Here is an 18,732-nt window from a genome sequence, read left to right as displayed (position 1 = left end):
AAATGTTTTAGAAAACGTGAGTGAGGAAATGAGTTGAAAATTAATTTGAAAAAAAAAACAGTATTATAGGCTAAAAGCAAATAAGCAACAACCGCAACTTTGATAGCATATAATCTACGTAGGAAAAATTGACAACTAATCACATCCCCTATAATACATTTTTAGACATTTTATCACTAATGGATGATTTTGGTGAACGGTTATACACTCCTGTATAGACATGACAGGAATAGTAGACATAACTACACATGAAAGCCAGTAAAAGGGGTTTGGAATGGGCATGTGACCATGGACAACATGCCTTGGATAAGCATGATCAGGACATCCAACATGCAACCACAGACAACACATCTTTGACAAACATGACCATGACATGCAACCACAGGTCTTGTTTTAAGCTTTTCGAGGTGTCCATTGTACAATGACCACATTGAACGTTCATGTACTTGGATCTCCACCACAACTTTATATCATCAGCTAGATGCATTATTGCAAACGTGACCTTTGCTTTTTTTGTCACGGTATTTTTGGTTCAAAAGTACTGTTCGATGTCAAAGATAAAGTTCTCTAGAGCCTTGGCATCTCGAACCCTGCAGAAGAGCTTGGGGTCCAGGTCCTTTACCTTGTTATATTGGATTGCACCACAGTTGGAGTTTGGTTTCCGCTGTTTTCATGGTGAGGTTTAGTCTGATGCTCATAACTGCCACTTTCAGCCCCGACCACTCTAAGAGTTGCTCTTAAAACCTCAGATATTTCTAAGACCATTTGAGCAACAGAATCTGTAGAGCTATACCCAACTCGGATCTCCCAACATTTGTGGCCTTGTTTTCTAGGACCTCGATCCTAACCATTAATTCAGGGATCAACATTGCTTCAATGCAACCTACCATTTCATTGATCTTTTCGACTTTAGTGGCAATCTCTTTTATGTGAGACTCCAAAAAGCCAATTTTGTCCAGAACTTTACTCAGACAAAGCAACTGATCTTTGATCCTACTAATCGGTTAGCCTAGGATTTGCCCAGTTGTTTTGCTGCAGACATATTTGTTTACAATGATTCACGGAGCCAACTCGAATTTGATACCACTTGTCACAATCGCACTCTTATGATAGAAGGACAACGATTGTATGACACTTGTTCTAACCCAGCGAACAAGCCACTCGTGTAAAAGTCAATCTTTGTGGAGAATTTTGACGTATAATCTAGCGTCGAGTCACATTTGAGAGAAATATCATTGAAAACGTGAGCGAGGAAATGAGTTGAATATAAGTAATGTTATAGACTAAAAGTGAATAAGCAACAATAAGGTATAACGTAGGTATAAAAAATTGACAACTATGTCTTTTTAGAGTAGATTTTGAGATATTTTAGTTGTAGCACATGTAGACATGATTTTGGTGAATGATCATGTATGTCTATGTCGACATGAAATGAATAATAAATATCTAATTACCCATGAAAGCAAGTAAAAGAGATTTGAAACGGTCAGGCAGTCATTCACAACATGCCTTAAATAAGCATAATTGGGATATTTGACTCGATGTCACAGGCAACATATCTTGTACAAGCATGACCATGACACAACATGTGGCTTGTCCGCACGCTTGATGTGTGCCTCCCTCGATGGCCACCGTGTGTTTCTCCTAATGCTTGTTGTGTTCCTTCGCTTGTTGCCTGACATGTTGCACCTTCATTTGCCTGACACACATCTCAATTGTTGCATGACCTATGTCTCTCTCCTTCATAACTTTTTCTATGTAACTCAATTCAACTCAGTTCCTTCATCAAATTTGAAGAGTTTTCTACCGGCACTCCAACAAAATTATTTTCATCCTATTCCGTTGACTATAAAGAGAAATAAATACGCCCAAAGTTGACTAAAAACTAACTTCTTACTATTCCTAGGCTTGTCAGAACATTGACTTTTGGTCCAGTTTGACTTGAGATTTCTTCCGGAAAGATGTGTAATATCCTCCCTAGAACAACATACTTACATATAATCAAAATCAAAGAACAAAAAATGAAAATTTTTAAACCTTTAATTAGAATATATTATAATAATTAGTCATGAAATATATTTTTAATTATGGAATAAATATGAGATATTCGTAATTAATTAATATTTTTTCTTTTATGATTTGATGAACGGTCTATTTTATTTTACTTTTAAGATTTAATTAATTTATATTTTCCTTATTTTTATGTATTAGTTGTATCTATATAAATGAAAATTGGATGGTACATCCTGGAGACTTTTGATCCAATCACATTACCATTTTTAGTTCTTTAAAAAAAAAAAAAATGATATATCTTAATAATACAGATAATCTTTTTTTTTTCTTTTAATTTTTTTCTAATTTTTATCCAATTTGGTAGATAATACATTTATTATTATTTTTAAAAGTCAAGGGTTCAACAATTACTTAAAATATATATATATATATATATATATATATATATATATATATATATATATTAAAGTAAATATATAACCGTACATTAGATCTTGTCATCATCATCCTTCCCAAAAGTTCGAGCATAACTAACTTTAAGATAGATACCAATAAGACAATTTAAAAAGAGGAAAGTAACTTTTGTAACAACGTATATAAGCTATATATTCATGCAGTATTATAACATCTATTATACCTATATAAAAATGCTATAAAAAATCTTATACTTTTAATAACATCGGTTGTTAGGACTTACGAAAAACGCTATCAAAAGTTTAAAGCATTTTTTGGTACGTCTACAAAGTTCTAAACAATACCCAAAAGTTAAAATTTTGTTTCGGTGGAAATTTACTGCAATCAAATTATTATTCGGCTAAGGGCCCTACATGATCGCTTAGTGATAAAGGAGGTAGAGGTGCAAAGATAGCTAAGAGGTTTGCCTAGAAACAGCCATCCTTGGAAGAGTGCATAATAGCTCACTGATCGAGAGCTATTGCGCCGAAGATGAACGGGACTGAGCAACCGCCGAGCTTGTGGGATGCAAAAATGCATCGGTAGAGGAGTGTTCCAAGGGAAGCACTCGCGCGATCAATGGTGACGATGCGGAAGCAAGTATGTCGACTTGAGTAAGGTAAAGATCGGTGAGAATCTAGTGTCTCGAGAATCAATTTTTAATTTTTAATTTTTAAAATAATATTTAAATGAAATTAAAAAAAATAAGATGGAATAACGGAGAGAGTGCATAATAACTCACTGATCGAGAGCTATTGTGCCGAAGATGAACGGGACTGAGCAATCTGTCGAGCTTGTGGGATGCAAAAATGCATCGCCGCCTTAGAGAGGGAAGCACTTGCGCGATCAATGGTGACGATGCGGAAGCGAGAATGTCGACTTGAGTAAGGCAAAGATCGGTGAGAATCTAATGGCTGGAGAATCAATTTTTAATTTTTAATTTTTAATTTTTAAAATAATATTTAAATGGAATTAAAAAAAACAAAAAAAAAGATGGAATAACGGAAAGAATGCGGGAAATGGAAGGGAATTAATTGGCTGGCGGCCGTTAAACAAAGGGGAAATAAATAGATGGCAAAATTGGGGGAGAAGGGATACCCCACTCATTCTCGTCGTTGACCACACCCCGCAGCGGGGCTCCGTTCTTTGGAATTGGATCAGCCCAATCGCTCTCTATACCTTCCAATCCATTTACACTTATTTGTTTGAGGTTCACAAGGCCGATCACCGCTTCAACAAAGCGTTTACGAGGTCAGGTGAAGAGGAAGAAGGAGGAGGTGGTAATCGATCCTCAGACTTGCATTACTTCAAGCTGCATCATTAGTCCTTAAGGCATTTTGCCTAACTTCATTCAGGTGGTAATCGATCTTCTTCTTTTTTAGCTTCTTACCCTTAGATCTCTGTCTCTGATCCTTGTTCTTGGCTTGGAAGATCGGCTATACATCCGCCCTTTTCTCTCATCTGGTTCGCTTTCTCGTTTCTTCATGGTGTAGATCGTTTAGGGTTTTGATGCGGCTGGGCTTGCATTTCCTTTACATTGCCCCATTTCGTTTGTAGAATGTTGAATGGTGGTCAACTTAAGCCGCCTCATCTTAATATGCACTAGCTTTTGTTTTGGAATTCAATTCTTGTATTGAAAGTTTTCGGCTTTACGAGTCGTACTACCTTGGCCCTAGCTTTTGTTTTCGTAATTCAATTCGCGTTTTTTCGGTTTTATGAGACGTACCACCTTGGCACTAACTCCTTCAGCAGCGATGTGAAGGAGTTAAGTCGATTAGGCTTCAGAATTACGTGTTCTATAACCGCTTTCCATAATTTTTCTACCTTATTCCAGTTTCGGCGGACTCTGTTTTGTTCTTAGTTTTTTCTCCCTTGATAATCTTTTCTAAGAAATTTCCATTTGACCATTCCATCCACATAACCCATACAACGATTTAAGTTTACTTTATTTTGATATTCAATTTTCATCTGTATCAGGAGGCACGGTTGGTTTGAATTACCACACTTCATCTTATTTACTGGAGAACAAAGTGAATGGAAGTAGCTTTTAAGTAGATTTGAAGGTTCTCCAGTCCATGAACAGGGAATTCCTGGCTATTCTCTTGTAATTGGTGCTTTTGATATTCTAATCTGTGGCTGGTTAGTTAGGAATTTCCAAAATTCAGCGACCAGGATCAGGGGGCGATTTGCCCCAGGGTGGCGAGTTCAACCCTTATCCTATTGCACGGAGGGTAAATTCCTCTCATACCGTGGTCATGGATGATGACATTGAGAGTGCTAGTTTGGGGGTATACCAAGACAGACCAAGGACTTTCCCTGACATGCGTAGTAAAGTCAACACCCCATTGGTAAATAGCCTATCCCTGTCAATTTTAATTCCATTGTATGTTGATACATTTAGTGCTGGACTGGAAAACGTGATTATCTGACTTGTACTATGTGCTTCTAGTGTGTTCTCTTCTTAATGACATAGCAAGCAATATTATGTAGGTACATGGTTGTTTATCCGCTTAGCATATTACACAACTGAATTTGATTGATGTTATAATTGAATTCATCTTATTATGCACTGGTATTGGATTTTAAAGCTTTTAGGACTTTAATATTATAATTTATTTTACTGCTTTGTTATCTATTTTATTGTCCAGTTTGAGTTATCCCTTGGAAGGATTTTGAAGAAGTGTTGGGATTCCAAAAAGGGTTGAAGTTTTGTTGTGGAAACTTGTTGTTAGAATGTTGCTGTTTGTTGTGGAAACTTGCTGTTAGAATGTTAGAATGTTGTGTCTAAACTGAACATTATCTCCAAGTTGGTCTGTGCTTTGCAAGGAAAAGGTGGAAAGTCAGGAACAAGTTCTCTCTCAAGATCAGTCAATTAGAAAATCTTGGGGACATGGTTGGGAGAGCCCATGTTGTTAGATGGATGAAGGAGAAGCTTTATGAGAACAGTCCGACTAAGAGTATGAGCAAGTTTAACTAGTTTATTTTGACGCTGATTTGATTGACGCATGAACCATTGGATTTATACTTAGTCTACCATGGGTGAGATGCATGTAGCATCGAGGTTAGACAAATTCCTAATTTCAAAGGATTGATTGCTTGGAACACTGCTTCTAGAGGTTATAGGATGGAAAAATCAAGTAGGCCTGCTTCATATCACTTCCCTCTTCCAATATTTTTTGGGGTGTTTAAGGGGTTTAGCTCCTTTTAGATTTGGAAATGTTTGGTTAGACGCTTCTTCATTTTTGGGAAATATTAGATGGTAGAATCGAAGTCCGAACGGGTGGGCTGGTTATAGGCTCATGGAAAAACTTAAAAGGGTTGAAGCATCATAATATTCCATGGAACAAGGAGGCTTTTGGGAACGTAGTTGATAAAAAAATGTTCCCACTTATAGCAAAGTGACGTAACCAAGACAGAGGGAGGAGCATGGTCCATGTCATGACACCCATCAAAAGGCTGAAAGAATTTCTTTTAATTTAAGTTGTTGGAAGTGATCCTCAATGAGCAACATACATGAAATCAAAAAAGTAAGCTCAGTTGGCGTAAAGAAGGGGATGAAGACACTTCCTTTTTCACTAATGGACTATAATGATTAAGAATCAGAATTTCATTTCTATGATTGAAAGGATTGATGGATAGTTTCTCTCCACGGAGTGAGAGATAGGAGAAGTTATTAGGTTCTTTTATAAGCTGTACTCCAAATATGAGGACCTTAGGTTTACGCTTGAAGGGATTTATTAGGATCTTTAGATTCTCAGGGTAGGGTGTTGTTGAAAAGGCCTTTCTAAGAAGAAGAAATTCTTATTGCTATTCATGAAATAGGTAGCCTCAAATCTTTTGGACCTGATGATGACATGAGAATTTTGTAAAAAATATTGGAACATCCTGAAATTTGATTTAGTAAGGGTATTCCAGGAGTTCTCTGAAAACAACATTATCACAGGAAAACAAACGAGCAAACATTTGTTTAATCCCAAAGAAGAAGGTTTTCAAAGTTAGTGATCTTCGCTCAATTAGTTTGGTTTCTTCCCTTTTCAAAATTATTGCTAAGTCCTTGAGTGGTTGAAGAAGGTTCTCTCTTTCACCATAAACGACGGTCAAGAAAGAAAAAGGGGCTTTGTTTTCAAACAAGACCTTGAAAAGCCTTAAGATAAGGTTGATTGGACTTCATTGATTCAATTATGGACTTGAAAGGCTTTGGTTGTCCGTGGAAGAGATCATAGACGGTCTGTTTCCACGTCGAACTTCTTAGTCATGATTAATGGCAAGCCTATGGTTGGAAGAGGCTTGCGGCAAGGAAACCCTTTATTTCCCTTTTCCTTTGCCATTATTGAGGATGCATTCAGCCAAATGCTTCATTATTGCCAAGAGCACAAAATCTTAAAAGGTTTCCGGTTAGGGGAGACTTTGGCAGGTGTCACACCTCCAAAACGCTGATGACACCATTTTTTTGTCCAAATGAGAAGGAGATTTTTAGGAGTTGACCGCTGATTTTGTGGATCTTCTTAAGGAGCGTGTTCGGCTCTAAATTTATCAAAGACTTCGTTGGTTGGCATAAATGTGTATGTGGAGGAGGTTGGGGTTATGGCTTCTTTTGGTTGTCGTACTTTGCCCATCAATTGGGATATCCTCTTGGTGAAAACCATCACAAAGATACTTTTGGGATCCTCATTGAAAAAAGTGAAAGCTAAGTTGGAGGGAGGAGCCTTCTTCTTTCAAAAGGGTTTTGGGTCACCCTTGTTCATTACTTAACAACTTGCCTATCCACCATTTTTCTCGCCTCAGGGCTCCAAAGAATGTGACTAAGTCCATGGAAAAGATTATTAGAGATTTCATTTGGAATTGCGGGGTTTACAAGCCAGGTTGCAACTTAGTGAATGGGAGTGGACAGCTTTGCCTATATCACTTGGCGGGCTTGAATAAGACTTTTAAGATGGTGAGAAGTCCAGTTGTTGCAGCTTTGTGTGATAGATTAAGAGAAGATAAGTTTACTAAGAAACAAATAATTTTCGGTAGATGTCATCTAACTTGATAAAACGTTTGAGTTTATTTTCTGCTGCAAACAATCAAGTTGACATTTGCATTGTCCTTCCTTTTTCTTTCTCAACTCTGGGGCTAATATATTTTTTTGGGCTTTTGTTTATGTATGGTTTCTATTTTTGTTCTTCCATTCATCTTCGATTAGGGTTGTACTTCTCATGTTAGTATTCTATATTTTCATTTTCTGTATTATATAATAATTCTCACTTATTTGTGCTTTGAATTTTTGCAAAGATTAAGTTTGACCTTGTCCTTTTTGCAGATATTTCGAATTTTGATGGGGATAAATATTCGTGTTCTCTTAGTACTTCTTCTGTTCGCATTTGGATTAATATTCTACGTTGGAGCAAGAACTTCCCCTATTATTGTGTTTGTCTTCTCGGTTTGCATTGTCAGCTTCTGCTTTTCAATATATCTCACCAAATGGGTGCTCTCGAAAGATGAAGGGCCACCGGAGATGGCTCAGGTACATCTTAGGACTTGTATTTTATAAACTTCTTGGAGCTTTCTGCGAACTTTTTGAGACATGCTTTATATTTATTTATGTATTTATCATATTTGTCATCGTCATCTTCATCATCATTATTATTGCATACAGATGCATTTTGCTTCAATAATTAGCATGTAGTGTGATATTAGTGGATCAGACTTAGCTTGATTTAGTGACTAAGTTGGTCAGTCTACTGTAGTGCTTTATCTATGTCTGGTAAAGTTTTTACTACGGCACCAAGAAATTGACCATTCTTTTATGACTAAAGTATTTTGTAACTACCAAGTTACAATTCAAACCAATTGGTCAATCTTCTTGGTAGCTCTTTTGGCTATTGGGGATTAGATACCGTGCTTCTCCCCTCAGTAATTTTTATCCTATTAACAATAATAAAAAAGAAGGAAAGAAAGAAAGCAAGAAAGAAATATGACATTAGAATCAGTCTTGAGGGGTCACTGTAGGGGACTCTTCTCTTGAATTGTTACTTTTGGGGTCTTTGATCAACTCCTGGAAAAGTTCATTTTGGAATTTGATTGGAAATACTATTCAGTGCTAAGCATATGATCTCTAATAGTATCATGGAAGCAATTATGAATTCTCTGTTGATTAGGGGTTACTAAAAAGGAGAAATACAATTGGTTGGTGTACTCTGATATCCTATTTACCATAAAGTTTTTCTCAAGGGATTTATGGGTCTTGTATTCATTTATCTATTCTACATGGTGGCTGACACTTTTTCTTGTTGTCTGTGATGATGTTTTGTTGCCGACATCCCATTTATCCTGAAAACAATGTGGTTCATGTTACTATGTACCTTCCATTCTATGGAATTTGTCTCCTAGTTAAACCATTGTTCTTGACTTTTCTTTGTTTCTGTCTCTTTCGCTGTTTTTAGATTTCAGAAGCAATACGTGATGGGGCAGAAGGTTTCTTTAGGACGCAGTATAGTACCATCTCTAAAATGGCTATGTTACTTGCAGTAGTGATTCTTTGCATATACTTGTTTCGTAGTACTACTCCTCAACAAGAATCTTCTGGAATAGGGAGGTGGGAAATCTTATACAACTAAATGTAGTCTTAAGCTATCCTCGTGATCTTTTTTCCTGTGTTCGTTTTTTTCGGTCAAATATTTTTATTGAACCTTTAATATTGCAGGTCAACAACTGCCTATATTACTGTTGCAGCATTTCTGTTAGGAGCCTTGTGCTCAGGTATTGCAGGGTATGTTGGAATGTGGGTTTCAGTTCGTGCGAATGTCAGGGTCTCTAGTGCTGCCAGACGGTCTGCGAGGGAGGCATTGCAGGTTGCCTTTTCTTCCAGTTAACTATCTGAGATAGTTTTTTGTCCATACCTTATTTGGGAATGTTCTACAGATCGCTGTTCGGGCTGGTGGTTTTTCTGCCATAGTTGTTGTTGGCATGGCTGTTATTGGTATAGCCATCCTGTATGCTTCCTTTCATGTTTGGTTGGATGTGGGTTCGCCAGGTTCAACCAAGGTTACCGACTGTAAGTGACTCCTTCCTTTGGGTTTTTTTTATTGGAGAACCTAGTACATAATGTTTACACTCCCTTGACTTAGACCTCCCGGAACAGACATCTAAGAATCATGGACACTCTAGTTTGTGACACGTGTTAGAGATTTGGACTCTCTGATACTCATTGAACGTATATTGGACCTTTGTCGGCAAAATAGATGTGTTAGACACACTATGTATAAAGTCAATATACTAATCACCTGACCTTGAATAAATTTTGAGAACGAAATATATCAAATTCATTTTTTAAGCATATAAATGAATAAAAAATGGCTTTGATTTTCTTCTAAAAAATATTTTTTAATAAATGTGTCCTTTTTGTGTCCTGGATTTTTAAAAAATTATGAGTCACCATATCCATGTCTTATCGTATTTGTGCCTTGTTTCTATAATCTGTGCTTCTTAGATGGACATATGAAAATCTACCGTTTCCTTGCTTGGAGTTAGTTGATGCTTGTAATTTGTTATCCTCAGTTTTGCCGTTCATCAATCCTGGTTGTGATCAATGTGGACTGTATTTAAAGTATGATAGGATGTCATGCTTTGGAATAGTTGGGATATATATTTTCATGAGATCATTATCCTAGCTGTGGAGTAAGAACTTTTGCAACTTGTCTAGATTAATTATGCTTGTGTTGATTTCTTGCTTACAGTGCATCTAACTTTAGTTAGACTATAAATATATACTGGCATCAGAACGCTGACATTCAAAACCATGTGTGCCAAAAAAAGATTTTTTTTTTTTTTTTTTTTTTTTTTTTTTTTCTGATGTACTTATCGCAGTATTATAGTAAGACACTTGATATGATGCAGAAGAAGCCTTCTGACCTTACTATTGAGTTGGTGCACTTTATTTTAAAAAAAATAGAAGAGAATTGGGAAAACCTATCGTTCTTTGCAATCCATTATTTGATTCTTTATAAAGGGGGCTCAATGTTTCTTGAAAGTTGGACAGCTTGGAAAAGAACTATATACTTTAAATGCCACATGGAAATGGTTAGGGTGGAATGTGGAGAGCTGTTGGGATGAATACAGTTAAAACTTTTTTATGGGATGTGGTTAGAAAGAAATGAGAGAATATAAAATGCTGAGGATAGATAGATATTAGTATGAGGCTTTTCCTGGCCAAATTTCTATAGTAATCTTGGTGTCTACTTTCTAAAATCTTCCCTAATTACACATCAGTTGGAAATTAATGCTAGATGAGGTGGTTTCCTATAGACCCCTTAGAGGCATTCAGTGCTGGGTAGTTTGTCTTATAACTCTTCACCAACCAATGAAATGTGCATCTTTTTCCTTCAAAATCACGTTGCCTTTTTTAGGTAGCTATTTTATTAGTTTCTTCATTCTGGTGTATGCAATGTATCTTGCAGTGCCTCTTCTCCTTGTGGGTTACGGTTTTGGGGCTTCTTTCGTTGCCCTATTTGCTCAGTTGGGTGGTGGTATCTTTACTAAAGCTGCTGATGTTGGAGCAGACCTTGTTGGAAAGGTTGAGCAGGGGATACCAGAAGATGATCCTAGAAATCCTGCTGTTATTGCAGATCTGGTGATTGCTCCTCTCTTCTTGCTTTCCTGATTTAAGAGACTGATTATTTAAGAGCTCCACTTATGTATTATATCCTAGTATTGCTATTTTTAGTATATTGATAGGAATGAAATCTCATTTGTTGCCTTCTTGATTAAAAAAGAATGTTTATCAGGCATCTGCAGACTTGTATTGGTGGCCTATCTGCTCATTTAAGCTTTTCTAATTGCAAGTTGCATCTTGATGGATTCTTGCTTATCATGTTCTTATAGATTCTTTTTATTCTTCTTTTTAGATGACTTATAATTTGGTACCATAGTTAGATACATAAAATTGACCAACTAGGGATCTAGCTTTCTTCCACCTGTGGGTGGAAACTGGTTAAGGACTTCAGGGTTAAACATGATGTGAAAACGGATATTAGAAAGATATGTGCATATGGACACTTTTTCTTATTTGGATAATAAAATATTATCAACTCAAACAAAAATTGTTACTACTGAACCGTCTTTGTTTGAAGTATCTTCCATCTACGTGGAAATCCTTTATACACTTTGTGAAACTTGCTTAAGAGATTTTTATAAATATTGGATCTCCCCATTGTTTTTATGTGCCGTTTTGAAATGGCCCTCCAATTTGCGTTGTGCTTTGTTACTAAGCTTTCCCAGATTAAATGCCCTGATACCAATTTGTAAGACATCTCCTTGCAATGAAAATTTCAAGACAAACACTCATGAGAGCCATAATATCGATCGTAGTTTTTGTAAAAAAAAAATAAAAAAAAAAAAAAAAAAAAAAAAAAAAAAAAAAAAAAAAGAAAGAAAGAAAGAGAGAGAGAGGTATTGAGAGAACTCTCTTTCCTCCCGTCTCTCCAAAAAAACTCCAGTTGCCGGGCACCTCCAACGGGCATCCTCTCACGCTAATTCTCCTCCCCTTATGCCTAAAATCTTCTCCAAATCTTTCATGAGGAACTGCCAAGCTCTTTGCATTTTTATAGGGAATTTGGATGGAGAGGAATAATAAAATATTCTCCTAACATCTATATGGGTGTGGTCACCAGGCCTTTCCATAATTGTAGTTTTGTCTTGTTTTTTGGTTTAAAGTCCTTTTCTTTTGTTATGGTCAAATTTTCATTTTTGTTGAGCCTTGTTTTGTGTGCCCTTGTCTATTCTTTCATTTCTCTCAATGAAGCACGGTTAAAAGAGAAAATGTCTCTTTGTATCTAAATATCTTTGGTTGTCTTTTAATTTTTTAATTTAAATATGTTGCTTAAAGTTTTTGTACCTTTACCTTCTTTTATTTGGAGTTTTCTATCTTGTCATGCTTTTTTTATTCATTTTAATATTGCCTTCTGATTTGTTGACTAAAGTGTTTTTGGTTAATCTCCAGGTTGGGGACAATGTGGGTGATTGTGCCGCCCGAGGTGCAGATCTTTTCGAAAGCATTGCTGCTGAAATCATTAGTGCCATGATACTTGGGGGAACAATGGCTCAACGCTGTAAAATTGAAGGTCTTTTAATATATAACTGTTTTTAAGGAATTTTCTAGGCAGTGCTTATGATGATCAGCCTCCTTAGAATGATTGAAGACCCAGTGTGACTGTATTCTTGATGCATTCTTGATGTTCATGCAGATCCATCTGGTTTCATTTTATTTCCGCTGGTAGTACACTCCTTTGATCTGGTGATTTCATCAATTGGCATTCTCTCTATCCGGAGGGGTACTCGTGAATCTGGTGTGAAGAGTCCGGTAGAGGATCCAATGACTATTCTGCAGAGAGGATATTCTGTCACTATTGTTTTGGCTGTTATAACATTTGGCGTGGTAATTTACATATTATGCTATTATCTTTAGGATCACTCTGAAGTCATGCAATTGCATTCATGTTCTAAAATTGTTTTTAGAATCTATGCCTTGATTTTAAGCATCAACCATGTAGTACTTATTTCTCGGCAAGTTATTTGTGTTCTAATTCTGCCAGCAATTTTGAACAATTTTCAGTCTACCCGGTGGTTGCTTCATACTGAACAAGCACCTTCTGCATGGTTCAACTTTGCCTTGTGTGGCTTGGTTGGTATTATAACGGCTTACATTTTTGTCTGGATCACCAAATACTACACTGACTACAAGCATGAGCCTGTGCGTTCATTAGCTCTTTCTAGCTCCACAGGCCATGGGACAAACATAATTGCTGGAGTCAGCTTGGGCCTGGAATCAACAGCACTTCCCGTTCTTGTTATTAGTGTTTCTATTGTTTCAGCTTTCTGGTTGGGTCGCACATCAGGACTTGTGGATGAAGATGGAAACCCAACAGGTGGGCTATTTGGTACTGCTGTAGCAACAATGGGAATGCTCAGCACTGCTGCCTATGTTCTCACAATGGATATGTTTGGGCCAATAGCTGATAATGCTGGTGGAATTGTTGAAATGAGTCAGCAGGTAATGTAGGGCTGAAAGACAATAAATGTGTAAACTGCAAGTTAAATAGTTCAAATGTTTCTTTCTGTTGGTATTGTTTTAATTCACGTCTGTTGCAGCCAGAAAGCGTTCGGGAGATTACTGATCTTCTTGATGCAGTAGGTAATACAACTAAAGCTACCACAAAAGGTTTTGCCATTGGCTCTGCAGCCCTTGCATCCTTCCTACTTTTTAGTGCTTATATGGATGAGGTAGCTACATTCGCTCATGAACCTTTTAAACAGGTGAGGCATCCAGGCGAGGGTACTTGGTCTTTCTCTACTGGTTCCTTAATGTTAATGTGCTCTCTTTAAATGGATTCAGGTAGATATTGCAATTCCAGAAGTTTTCGTTGGTGGTTTGTTGGGTTCCATGCTTATTTATCTCTTTAGTGCTTGGGCCTGCTCTGCTGTTGGCCGAACAGCCCAAGAGGTTGTAAAGGAAGTTAGAAAACAGTTCCTTGAGAGGCCTGGTATAATGGTAAGTGAAAGGCTTTAATAATTGTATTTTCTTCATAGTATCAGTTTAGCATCTAAATCTGATATGTTATCTTCAGGACTATACGGAGAAACCAGAATATGGACGCTGCGTTGCTATTGTAGCATCAGCATCTCTAAGGGAGATGATTAAACCTGGTGCTTTGGCTATCATTTCTCCCATGGCAGTTGGTGGGTATTTTATTCATATTTTATGCGAAACCTCGATTTGTGTTCGCTTGATGCATTTTGCCATGGGGAAAAAATGGAATCAGTTGAACTTGAATAATGTTTTGGAGTTAATGTAGTATCTAACTTCTAAAATTTTTACTTGATTGGGAAGGGGAACTACGATATAACTTCTTATCTTTTGTATTTATCTGAATCCTATAAAATGACCAACAATTGAAGCCGTGGTTTGTGTTGTGCTCTTGAAAATATCCTTATGGCTTTGCTGTTCTCAACTCTGAATTCAAAGTTTGGATGGTGCAATGTGATCCATAATTTTGAGGATTCTTTCACAATCTGTATGACTATTGTTTGCTTCAGTTTGTAAGGGGATTTCATTGTCCACAACGAGGCACTGAATGTTCTGATTAGGATGAATGTTGAAAACCCTTTTGTTGAGCTTCATTGATGCTGTCTATAGAACTTTGTTACCTTACCTGCATTTTGTATTGAACATAACTTGGACATTCAAGGGGTACCATTTGGCACTCTCTGCATCTCTTCCTCTACTTGTCTTGGTTATGTCTTGGAATATGGTTCAAGAAGTTGTTCTCATATCAATTGCAGGCTTCCTCTTTAGAATATTGGGACACTACACCGGGCAACCGCTTCTAGGGGCCAAGGTCGTTGCTGCGATGCTGATGTTCGCAACAGTTTCCGGTATTCTCATGGCCCTTTTTCTTAACACAGCAGGGGGTGCCTGGGACAACGCCAAGAAGTATATAGAGACTGGGGTTCTTGGAGGCAAAGGTAGCGATAGTCATAAAGCAGCCGTAACCGGGGACACGTAAGTTCTATCTATGTTTATGGAGTTATAATATATATGATGTTGAGTTAATGAAGATGGTAAACTTGGTTTCTTTTATTCTCAGCGTTGGTGACCCATTCAAGGACACAGCAGGGCCTTCCCTTCACGTTCTGATAAAAATGCTCGCAACCATAACGCTGGTGATGGCCCCGATCTTTCTCTAGAGATTGATTGTGCTTCTGTTTTGTTGGATTGGACCTCTTCTTCTACAATACATATCCTCAAAATACCCTTTTGGGCGCTTCCCTTCGTCGCTTCTTGTCTTGTAGTCAACTTCATTTTTGTTTCCATTCTACTATCCAAATAAAACTTAATTAGTTTTCTTTAATATTTGTGTTGTCCTGCTATTTTCTTTTTAGTATTTTCACGTTACTGGTTTTTCAAATAAGAGTGACACATGGACATCCCCGTAAATCTACTCTTTTCGACTGTTGGCCAATATTCACTTTTGAATCGACTCGACCCTTCATAATTTGTTAAATACATTTTTATGTTAGTCGAATTGGACCCATGTCAAGGGATCCTAGTTCAGCAGATCCTTGAAAGGCCAACGAAATCGAAATCTAGGACGTATATGATATTTTAAGTGTTAAAACCAAAAAAAGCTCTGTCTTGCCTCTCTATCTATCTAAGGGATTGAAGGGTAGAGGTCTTTGGTGTTCCCTTCCGTCAAGAATTGGGGCCTCACCATCACTAGCCAATATGCCTTTCTCTCATGTCTTTCTTTGTTTATGGTTCGATATAGGCATAGAGGAACCACACCAATCCATCCCGAACTTAGTGGTTGTTGAAATAACGAGTTTTTGCCAATTTAAGCATAGTTATATTGCTTATATTGGAGTGATATACAAACTAAAGAAGTGAGCTACGAATCAGGATAACATGATTTCATTATCAGGAGAAAATTGGTGGTGGTTTGGTTGGACAGAGTTGAGGATATCTTGAAAGACAGAGACATGGCATGGGATCTGAAGAACACCCTGTTGGTGAAACCCAAATTCCTCCTCAGCTTCCCGCAGCAATATCCTAAATGCTTGGTGGGTCAGGTAATGTGTTGGGATTACAAATCTCTTATGCTCTTCCCCCACGCACACTGCCAGATACCCTTTTGGAACATCCTCGGTAACAAAACCTCCGGTTGTCTTCAACAACTTATCATTGCCGCCGCCGCCGCCGCCGCCGCCGCTCTTCTCCCCATTTGCTAACCTCTTCCACCTCTTCAGGATTTGTTGAAGCCTCACAATGTCTCTGATTTTGTTCGACTTCTTTCCACAATCCATCGGCTCCTCATTGTTTCCTGCCATTATTTCCTCCACCCCAATTTATAGTTTCCAATGAATCATTATAATTTGGCTGCTAGATCTTGCTTTCATGATTTCCCATGTGAGAAATTAAAATATTTCAATCTCTGATCAATCACCAATCCAAATCAAATCATGTTCTACTCAGATCTCATATGTGTGTGTATATATATATATATATATAAAAGGAAACCAAGACGCTACTAACAAGGAAATTGAACGTGGATCACCAAAAAAAACAAGCACATCATGGAATCCACATTAAATTCTATGGTCAAAACAAGGTGCCTAATTGAACCCATATTTGCATACCCATGTTTCATGCTATGAGCCACTAACTAATGTCGTATACAGGGAGTAACCAACCATGCCACGTGTCACAGTCATACTTGTTTAAGGCGTGTTGTCCATAGCCGCATCTCCATATGCTAAAATCTTTGCCTTGTACCATTTTATCGCTTTCCTTTACTGTTTTTCTGTTGGATAATTTCCTTTGTACTTTAGTAGAAGTATGACGTTTCGGCAAAATCATGTCTATGTCTGTTAGACATGAAATGCGTGCTAAAGAGGAGTTGTCAAATTCTCCCTATCCAAAAAGTTATAACTACTTGAGCTGTTGTTGCATTTTGCTTGTATACTACATAACACCATTTTCAATCTCTCTCTCAACCTTGCTTTCTAACTCCCTTTCAAAATCTCTATATCTCTTTTTTTTAAAACCTTCTTCTCAAATCAGGGTTAGAGGCTTGAGTATACATTGTCCGGCGGTAGGCGACACAATACGAAGGCTTTAACTCACTTAGTGCTGAGAGTGAGTGTCGCACAATCGCCAAATCCACGGCAAAAAAAAAGTCAATTGTGACACCACGCTTCTTGTAAGTGGATGGATCCATCGGCCTTCCAACACTTTGATTTCATAATGAAATTTACATTCATAATATCTAGAAACTATGATTTTTCTTGAGGTACGTTCAATATCTACAAGAAATGTTAGTGATTTTTAGCACCAAGGGTAATTCAGTGGTGCATCTAAACAAGGGTAATTCAGGGTAGCCACTGGTCAAGACGCCAGCTAAATTTTGAAGGCTACATGTGACAACTTGTAGTTATAGGAGTATCATATGGATTCTGACAGATTTCCACAACTGTTGGCGCAATTGGAACCATGAATCTCCTCCACAATGTAAGCTACCTGCTATGACAACCATATCCACCAAGATAGGAATCAGTTCAGGACAGTAACAAAAATACAAGAATAACAGGAAAACATTAGATAGAGGTTACAGGTTCAAAACATTAGAGCTTCACAATCAATAGAGAGACAGGTCATTGATTCTGGCTAGCAGTGCTGCTGTGATGCATCCATCCTCTAACATCCACATTTTAAGGGTGAGCACAGTATTTTACAATCCCCCGTCCACGTTAAGCACAAGCATCCTAAAGTCTACAAATTATAGTCAAAACCATACAGGGTAACACGAAAATGCAATCGATAGGTGATCTGCTAAAGTATTAGGTACTTGTACTTTTCCTGCTACATTCCTGTCCTGGAAACTCTTTTCGGCACATGTCCGTCAAGAGTATTAGATTATGGAGCCTAATGTTTACTTATAGGCTTAGAGTAAATGACAATATTATAGTAAATGGCTATGTATAGGAGATGATTATATACTAGAAATTAAACCAAAATTTTCCTAGATAGTGCTTTAAAGTGGTACTTTTCATATTCTCTTTGTTCTCTATAAATGTACATACCTTAAGCCAGCAATGTAAACCTATAATCGATATTTCTCTTTACATTTTCTCTCGTGTTCTTCATCTAGATCGAGTCTATGAGGTGTGTGATCCTAACAGTTGCTATCAGAGCTAGGAGATATTCACCGTTGGTTTGTGAAGATGGAAAGCTCAAACATTGAAATGGAGAAGTGAGATGGATTTAATTGTAGTTTTTAGAAGATACAGATTGAAAATTATTTGTACCAAGCAAATCTTTATGAACCCTTGTCTAGGGTGAAACTAGATTCCACGACACTGAAAGCGAAACCAAATTCCACAACACTAAAAGCTCAAGGATCAACCGACTCTAGAGTTAATCTGGTTGGCGTTGTCTAGAAACGTAATATTTAACATCGTCAAAGAGAAGATAACATCAATCTATTGAAAGAAGGCACTTTCAGATATGTACAAAAAATAAAAAAATAAAAAAAACCAAAGAAAAAACAGAATCACAAATCTATAAAATAAATCCATCAAAAATGATAATGATCCTAACTCAAACTCAAACTTCCTAAGGAATTTAAAATCTTTTCTAGCATTTAAGCAATATATAGATATTTATCTTAGAAGTGAATTTATTTATTTATTTTTTTTTTTTTAGAGAAATGGTCCATGAATCTTACTACCTAA

General features: G+C 37.1%; 2 protein-coding genes across 2 annotated transcripts; one reads left to right on the top strand and one right to left on the bottom strand.

Annotated features, from left to right (window-relative positions):
- The first annotated feature begins 3,552 nt into the window (after positions 1–3,552).
- On the top strand, positions 3,553–15,353 carry LOC111456089 (pyrophosphate-energized membrane proton pump 3). Its single transcript, XM_023097830.1, has 15 exons — positions 3,553–3,821; positions 4,444–4,814; positions 7,769–7,972; positions 8,892–9,043; positions 9,152–9,299; positions 9,370–9,502; positions 10,905–11,077; positions 12,446–12,566; positions 12,690–12,880; positions 13,058–13,495; positions 13,594–13,758; positions 13,838–13,993; positions 14,070–14,181; positions 14,785–15,004; positions 15,090–15,353. Exons 2-15 carry the CDS (start codon positions 4,722–4,724, stop codon positions 15,187–15,189), a joined length of 2,406 nt encoding a protein of 801 aa, XP_022953598.1. The 5' UTR covers positions 3,553–3,821; positions 4,444–4,721; the 3' UTR covers positions 15,190–15,353.
- Positions 15,354–15,888: 535 nt separating this feature from the next.
- LOC111456425 (auxin-responsive protein SAUR50-like) lies at positions 15,889–16,316 on the bottom strand. The gene has a single exon (XM_023098280.1). The coding sequence runs from the start codon at positions 16,303–16,305 to the stop codon at positions 15,898–15,900; it is 408 nt and encodes a 135-aa protein (XP_022954048.1). The 5' UTR covers positions 16,306–16,316; the 3' UTR covers positions 15,889–15,897.
- Between the last annotated feature and the right edge of the window lie 2,416 nt (positions 16,317–18,732).

This window comes from Cucurbita moschata, unplaced genomic scaffold (assembly GCF_002738365.1).
Source record: "Cucurbita moschata cultivar Rifu unplaced genomic scaffold, Cmos_1.0 Cmo_Scf00018, whole genome shotgun sequence".
Classification (NCBI taxonomy): domain Eukaryota; kingdom Viridiplantae; phylum Streptophyta; class Magnoliopsida; order Cucurbitales; family Cucurbitaceae; genus Cucurbita; species Cucurbita moschata.
The sequence above is the reverse complement of the archived record's forward strand: the minus strand, read 5'-3'. Positions and strand labels throughout refer to the sequence as shown.